This window comes from Rhododendron vialii, chromosome 11a, assembly GCF_030253575.1.
Source record: "Rhododendron vialii isolate Sample 1 chromosome 11a, ASM3025357v1".
In the NCBI taxonomy this organism is placed as follows: domain Eukaryota; kingdom Viridiplantae; phylum Streptophyta; class Magnoliopsida; order Ericales; family Ericaceae; genus Rhododendron; species Rhododendron vialii.
The window spans coordinates 4,662,786-4,671,390 of NC_080567.1; the positions used below are offsets into that span (position 1 = coordinate 4,662,786).

An 8,605-nucleotide genomic window follows, 5' to 3' on the forward strand; every position below is an offset into this window, starting at 1 on the left:
CATACTGTACAATTCCGTAAGGGGACTACGCAAGCGATCAGCATGGGTTTGGCACTTGTAACATCGACGAACATATATAACTAGTGCAGTCAACTTCCATCATAGTCCAATCGTACCCTTGTCATAGGATTTTCTTCGCCATAATTGTCCCATTCATATGTGGCCCACAAATCCCTTCATGTATTTCTTCCATGATCTTTTGGCTTTCTTCTTTTGTGACACATAGCTGATTGGGACCTAAATGTGCTCTTCGATATAATGCTCCATGACAAACTGAGTGGCAAACTTTCGCCGAGCCATTTTATCCTTTGGAGTAGATTCCAGAGGATACTCTCCTCTTTCTAAGAACCCCTTCATATCCTTGTACCATGGCTTTCCTTCATCATCATCCTCCTCAATAAAAGCACATTCACATGTTGGCTTGATCCTTTGTTCGATCATCAGTGGCCGCATTTTAAATCCCAAAATATTTCTACCATGGAAGCCAACGTTGAAAGGGTGTTGCAAGCCAACCAACACAGAATGATAAAACTTCAATGTGTCCTCTTTAACTTTCCAATCTCCCCTTGCTTGAGATACCGCCAAATTTGAATCCCCAATGACCTCTAACCTCTTTGCTCCTAGCTCCATTGCTTCTTCCATCCCAGCAATGGAGACCTCATACTTAGCTTGGTTATTGGTGACTTCAAATCTCAATTTGTATGACAGAGGGACATGTGAGTCATTAGGAGAAACTAACAATATCTCTATGCTATACCCAAATGGATTTGATGCTCCATCGAAATAAAACTGCCAAGTATTGTCAAGAAGAAGTAGGATATCCTCATCTGGGACCATAAAATCTTCAACCTCAGCCTCTGTTACTGGATGGTCCGCCAACAATTCTGCCACAGCCCTTTTCTTTACTGATTTCTTCGTCATGTACTTGAGATCAAACTCTGCCAGCAGTAGCAACCACCTAGCCAGCTTTTCAATAAGTGCTAGTTTTCTCAAAATGTATAGACCCATATTAAATCTCAATTATCTGAATATTATATCAATGCAAAATGTGGATTTAAAAGTGAAAAATGTGTTTAGGTGATTTGGGGTTTATGTGATAGAATTGTTAACGGAAGGGTGCAAGTGCAATTTCTACTTATACTAGTATAAATAGGTGTGTGTGTAGCGGAGTAAAAACCCAACTCCTTTCTCTCTCTACTCTCTTGACTCTCATATCTCTCTCTCATGGCTCTCTCCTCTCTCTCAATCCATCACCCTAATTCCCACTCCAAACCCGAAACCCTTGAATATCAACCTCCAATCCGCCTTATACTCACATTATTAAACTCGTGTCTCTGTGGGTTGAGCTTTGTGAGGTGTATTTCGATTCGTTCGAGCCTTTAGAGCTAGGGCTTGCTCGTCGATCTTGTGCTTGAGCTTATAACTTTTGAGGTAGGGATTTCTTGCTTGTTCTATGTGTTTATGAGTTGATTCCATGCTTGGATTGTGCTTTGTGGTGTTGTTGAAGTTGGGTGTTCGCTTTCTGAAAATCTAGAAATTTGCTGCAGGGTATCAATACCATTTTGCACTGGTATCGGTACCAATTTATTATTTGACAAGACAGACCTGGGGTATCGATACCTATGCAAATAGGCATCAATACCAATTAGGGGACAGTTTTGCTCATATTGTTCCCACATCGATTGTCTTGACTTTCGATCACTTCTAACACCTCCTAAACATCTTCAAACCACCTTCAAACTTGATTACTCACCCTCCAATGACTCGTTGATCATCCTCACTCCTTTTTGGCTCATTGTGGGGTATTAAAGTGTTAAGTTAGATGGATTCGAAACATATGTGCTATGTATGCTTTTGGATTGTCAAGTGGAACATTGTGGCACTTTATTTAGATAAATAGGACTTGATGAATGACATAAGTTGTGACATGATACATTGCGAAATAAGAACTTCCAAGATAAATGATGAATTGATATAATGAACACGAATAGGTCCACAAAACATTGCGATGATCGACAGGGGATGTACGGGGTCCAAATACCCAGAAAGAATGAAACTGCCAATCGGTGAGTTGCCGACAGGGGACGTACGGGGTTCCAAATACCCAAACAGAGATAGATACACTTGGAATAATGAAAATGACAACTTTGATACAACTTTGAGCATGGAGAACTTAGTGATTGCTTAAGTTACTTAGTATGGAATGCGGCCATTCTTACCTAGCTTCTTGTTTATCTGAGATATCTTATTGTCATTTATGTTCTTTCTGATGCATTGATCATTTCATTGGCATATAGCATAAGCATAGATTTCTCTACTGGACTAGTGTAGCTCACCCTATCATTATTTTTGGGTACACCTCAGGGATCATGATAAGGCATGCTTGAAGTGCATAATTGACTTCATTCTTTTGAAAGCTAACTTCAGGGAGTTACTTGAGCATCTCATGTAAATCATATTTTGGAAAGATGTAATTGTAACTTCAAATTTGTACTCTTTTGACTTCAGAAATCATGTAAGCTTTTAACTATACTTCTTTTGACATTTACAGAAAATTCGGGGCCGATGTGCCATAAATTGTAATCCTTGAACCTTGATTGCATTATTATGAAACAATATGGGAAATCTTTTGGGGTATTAGTATGTACTTTGCAATGGATTTTTCATTTACATATATTATCATTATTATGTTAAAAATCATGGATGTGACACAAAAAGATATTTGATTGGGTCTAATTGTAGACACCCTAACCAGGGTTTTTATGATTGCTTTACTTTATTTTTTATTTTTATTTCCCCAATGATGCAACGGATCAAGAACAGCTTGGGAATGTCGAGTGTTTGAACTTTGAGTGTTTGAACACCTCATAAACCTACCAAAACCCTATTAGCATGCGTTGGTTGAGACCCAACGCGCGCGGGTCAAAGTTTCAGGTATTGGTCAAATGGTTTTGACCATGGACCAGCTCAGGGTGGCTTGGACTCACGCGCGCAAGTCCCAGACTAGCACGCGCTGGTCAGCATCTGGTCAAACTTGCTTTATTCAACAAGCAAAAGTCATGATCAGTGGAGTACAACACATTCAAAGCTTCCATTTTGCCTGAAAAGCAGTATCCAGACAGGAGGTGTCCACATCCCCACATAAACACATTTTCCCTCTCATCTAATGAAAGGGAAGGCTTAAGGGCTATGACACCAGCCTTCCTTTGGCTGGTATCTCTCTCCCATCCTCTATAAATACCCCCCCTTGACCATCCTTGCAAAAGGGTTAGCAATTTGGTTCCCAAATTTGGTCACAAACTTTGATTATCCAAAGCCCTCCAAGCAAGCCTAAAGTCAAGGCAACCAAGTTACCTTGTTCTTCATCTCTCAAACCACTCTTCATCCATCCCTCAAAACTCAACCTCAATCACTCTTTCAAACCCAAAAACCATAGGTATAACACCTTTGTATTGCTTTCTCTTCTGATCCCTAAAGGGGGCTAGTAGGGTCAAGGCTGATAATCAATACCAATCTTGGCCCTAAGGCTAGCAAGTTACAAAAACCATGTGGACATGAGACCTGCATGCATCGATCCATAGCTCACACGCGCCATTTTGTGGCTGCACACACAAAACTGTGTGGGGACAGGGGTATTGTTCTTTTACGACTTTTTCTTTATAGATCATCACTGTGAGCATGTAAATAACTAGTTGATGTTTTCCATGCTAAAACTGCTAGTTGTCTTTCAATATTCATTTTTGTTGCATTGGAATACCCCTGGGAGCTTTCTGGACATGTCCTAGAACCTCGATCATGTAAAACCAAGCACTGGTTAGAGGGCTTTAACCCGCGAGCAACAATGGATGACCCACACGTGCAGGTTCATATTTGACCAGTGGCTGGCCTTTGCACGGGTAACTGGCTTTGAGCCCAGTTTCCTTCCCCACACTCTTTATGGGGTGTCTTATTCCATTGATGGCCTCTGAGCCCATTCAAACTGCCTATCAACTACCATATGAACTGCTTGGTTTGTCCTGGGTGTGCACTGGTCCTTCCAGAGCCCAAAGGGTTAAAAATAAGAAATGTTGGTTTGAAACTACTGGCGCGTGCAGGTCTTGGTGTAGCACGCATAGGTTGGATCAGCATGCAGTGACTTGATTAGTGCATGCTGGTTTCTTCCTGCGCACGACACTCCAAAAACGGGGCCTTCCAATCTGTTTAAACTCCCACAAGAGTCTGTTTTCATCCTATACTAACTGTTTCAATAAGCGAGCATGTCATCTATCACATCCTGCAAATTTGTTACAATTTTAATCCCCTTAAACTATTCCCCCGCCCTAACTGGCTAAAAATTGATTAATGAGAGAGAATCGCAAATGTTTTACAAATGCCCGAGTACAGACCGATCTCTGGATTGGGCGAGAGGGATGCCTTAAAACCCTTCCACTCTCGTAACCTGGCTTCTAAACCTCAGATATCAAGGTGATGACGGACCAGCATACAAGCCTTTTCAAATCAAAAACGTAGCAAGCGTTTCAAATTCGGTTCCTTGGGTGGCGGACCTTCAAACCCAAATGGCGACCCTGAATTGAGCGTTTTGCCGCGCTTCCAAAAAGGGGCACACCCGCTTGCACATACCCTGAAAATTGCATCGTGACAAGCAGGTGTGCCCCTTTTTGGAGCTCAATTTAGAGTCGCCATTTGGGTTTGAAGGTCCGCCACCCAAGGCACCAGTTGTGGACTAGCGCGAGTGAGTCCAAGCCACCCTAAGCTGGTCCATGGTCAAACTTGACCATTTAACCAATACCCGACACTTTAACCCGTACGCGCTGGGTCTAAACCAACGCGTGCTAGTAGGGTTTTGGTAGGTTTATGAAGTTTTCAAACACTAAAAGTTCAAACACTCGACATTCCCAAGGTGTTCTCGATCTGTTTCATCATTGGGGAAACAAAAATTGAAAATAAAGAAAAAGCAATTTGAAAAACCTAGATTGGGTTGTCTATAGTAGCCCCTCTTTGACGGAACTTGGAGCACCATCGAATGGGTACAAGTAACGTCAAAGATTCTAGACACCCCGCAAAGGTTATCCAGAGGTCGAAAGCAAAGTAGAATACCTCACAAATGGATCGAAGAGGACGAATGGACCATCGTTGTGGATTGAGTAGGTTGAAACAGGCGGACCATCACATGTTGGGGATAAAGACTAGCCATGGCACCCATAGTTCCATTCAACCACGGGTTGGTCGTGTCAGGTAGGTTAAATTCCATCTGTCAGGAATCAGAGCCAATCTCCTTATCAAAAACCATCCAAGACAGAGTAATAAGACTGCTGGAAGATGCACTAAAGCTTAGACCATCGTAGACAGTGATGGGATAGACCGTCATTGCAGATTGATTGGACGATATTCTGATCGTCGTTTTGGATTGATCGAATGATATTCTGATCGTCGTTGTGGATCGAATCGGACGATATTCTGATCATCATTGTGGATTGATCGAATGATATTTTGATCGCCACTGTGGATTGATCGAACGATATTTTGAACGCCGTTGATGAAATGAATCGGACGATATTCAGCCGTTGATGGATTGAATCGGACAAAATTCTAATCGCCGTTGATGGATTGAACGGACGACGGATTGAACGGACGATATTCCGATCACCGTTGATGGATCAAATAGACAATATTCTAATCGTCATTGTGGATTGATCGGATGATATTCTGATCGTCGTTGTGGATTGATCGGACGATATTCTGATCGCCCTTCATGGATCGGACGGACGATATTTTGATCGTCGTTGATGGATCGAACGGATGATATTATGATCGTCGTTGTGGATTGATCGAACGATATTCTGATCATCGATGTGGATTGATCGAACAATATTCTGATCACCGTTGATGGATTGAATGGATGATATTCTGAATGTCGTTGTGGATTGATCGAACGACATTCTAATCATTGTGGATTGATCGGATGGTATTCTGATCACCGTAGATGGATTGAATGCACGATATTCTAATTGTCGTTATGGATTAATTGGACAATATTCTAATCGTCGTTGTGGACAGATCAGACGATATTCTGATCGCTGTTGATGGATGGATTGAATGAATGATATTCTGGTCGCTATTGATGGATTGAATCGAACGATATTCGGATCGCCGTTGCAGATTGATTGGACGATATTTTGATCGCCGTTGATGGATTGAATGGACGATATTCTGATCACTGTTGATCGATCGAACAGACGATATTATGATCATCATTGTGGATTGATCAGATGATATTCTGATCGTCGTTGTGGATTGATCGGACAATATTCTGATCGCCGTTGATGGATTGAATTGACGATATTCTGATCGTCGTTGTGGATTGATCGGACAATATTCTGATCATCGTAGATTGATTAGACAGTATGCTGATCGCCGTTGATGGATTGAATGCACGGTATTGTGATCGTTATTATTGATTAATTGGACGATATTCTGATCATCATTGTGGACTGATCGGACGATATTCTGATCGCCGTTGATGGATTGGATGAACGATATTTTGATCGCCGTTGATGGATTGAATCAGATGATATTCGGATCACCTTTACGGATTGATCAAACGATATTCTGATCGCCGTTGATGGATTGAATGGGCGATATTCTAATCACCATTGGTGGATTGAACGGATGATATTTTGATCGACATTTTGGATTGATTGGACGATATTTTGATCGTCCTTATGGATTGAATAGACGATGTTCTGATTGCCGTTGATGGATTGAACGAACAATATTCTGATCGTCGGTGTGGATTGATCGGACGATATTCTGATCATTGTGGATTGATCAGACAGTATGCTGATCGCCGTTGATGGATTGAATGCACGGTATTGTGATCGTCGTTATGGATTAATTGGACGATATTCTGATCGTCATTCTGGACTGATCGGATGATATTCTGATCGCCATTGATGGATTGAATTAACGATATTCTGATCGTCGTTGATGGATTGAATCAGATGATATTCGGATCGCCTTTGCGGATTGATCGGACGATATTCTGATCACCGTTGATGGATTGAATGGGCGATATTCTGATCACCGTTGGTGGATTGAACGGACGATATTCTGATCGTCGTTTTGGATTGATCAGACGATATTTTGATCATCGTTGTGGATTGAATGGATGATATTCTGATTGCCGTTGATGGATCGAACGAACGCTATTCTGATCGTCGTTGCGGACGATATTTCTGATCGTCGTTGATGTATTGAATGGACGATATTCTATTCGTCATTGTGGATTTATCAGACGTTATTCTGATCGTCATTGTGGATTGATCAGATGATATTCAGATCGTTGTTGATGGGATTAATGGACGATATTTTGATCATCGTTGATGGATTGAATGGAAGATATTCTGGTCGTCGTTGTGGATTGATTGGGCAATATTCTGATCGTCGTTGTGGATTGAACGAATGATATTCTAATCGCTGTTGTGGATTGATGGGACGATATTTCTGATCGCCGTTGATGTATTGAATGGACGATATTCTGTTCGTCGTTGTGGATTTATCAGACGTTATTCTGATCGTCGTTGTGGATTGATGGGACGATATTCTGATCATTGTTGATGGAATTAATGGACGATATTTTGATCATCGTTGATGGATTGAATGGAAGATATTCTGGTCGTCGTTGTGGATTGATTGGACAATATTCTGATCGTCGTTGTGGATTGAACGAACAATATTCTGATTGCTGTTGTGGATTGATCGGACGATATTCTGATCATCGTTGTAGATTGACTTGACAAGTGTATCATCAATGAGGATATGATCGGACCATGGTTGATTTGGATGAGTGGATCATCATTGAGAATGATCGGACCATCACTGGAGTTGGAAGGGTGGATCATCATTGAGAATGATCGAACCATCGTTGCTCTAAATTTGGTAGCACAAGCCATCGCTGCTTTGATTTTGGGTGGCACAAGCCATTGCTGCTTTGAAATTTGTGGGACCATCATTGAGGATGATCGGACCATTGATTGGGATTGTATTCTTATCCCTAAATTGTATTCTAGGTGCCAGCAGAGTAGGACAGTGTGGTCGTGCGATTGATGGTTGTCATGGAGAACAAGATAAGGAAAGCAGCGTGTGGCATTCCCCCATATTTGCACTATCCCAAAGAAACGGCTCTGGCTTGAATTCTAGTAGTGACTAGGCCACAGGTATGATCCCCAAAATCATGTTTACTTGCTGCTTTCGATACTGGATAGGCATGCTTTGACACTTGATAGACTTTTCTTGCTTTCAACATTTGATATACAATATGCAATGATATGTGTACTAAATTGAATGAGCAAATTGAAAATGCAGATGCAAGCTAAGGGCGGCTTCTAGGCATTTTACCTGTACTTTGAAAAAAGGAAAAAATTGTGGTCGGGAAGGTTAGAGTAGCCAACGCCATTGGAATTTTGATTTTACACATTGGAAAAATCCGTTTTGTTATTAATAGACTAAGGAGGGGTAAAAGAATAACCAAACGAAAGGAAATCCATTAGTTATTCCTCAAAGTTTCATTTATTCAATGACCAGAACTTGCCGGGGATATATAGCA

At 41.3% G+C, this 8,605-nt stretch overlaps 1 protein-coding gene across 1 annotated transcript; it reads right to left on the reverse strand.

Annotated features, from left to right (window-relative positions):
- Nucleotides 1-237: 237 nt before the first annotated feature.
- On the reverse strand, nucleotides 238-1,008 carry LOC131306793 (uncharacterized). The gene has a single exon (XM_058333222.1). The coding sequence runs from the start codon at nucleotides 1,006-1,008 to the stop codon at nucleotides 238-240; it is 771 nt and encodes a 256-aa protein (XP_058189205.1).
- Nucleotides 1,009-8,605: the final 7,597 nt, after the last annotated feature.

What these genes read in the sequence shown, in the direction of transcription:
- LOC131306793 (XM_058333222.1), bottom strand. Translation starts at nt 1,008, where the DNA reads ATGGGTCTATACATTTTGAGAAAACTAGCACTTATTGAAAAGCTGGCT.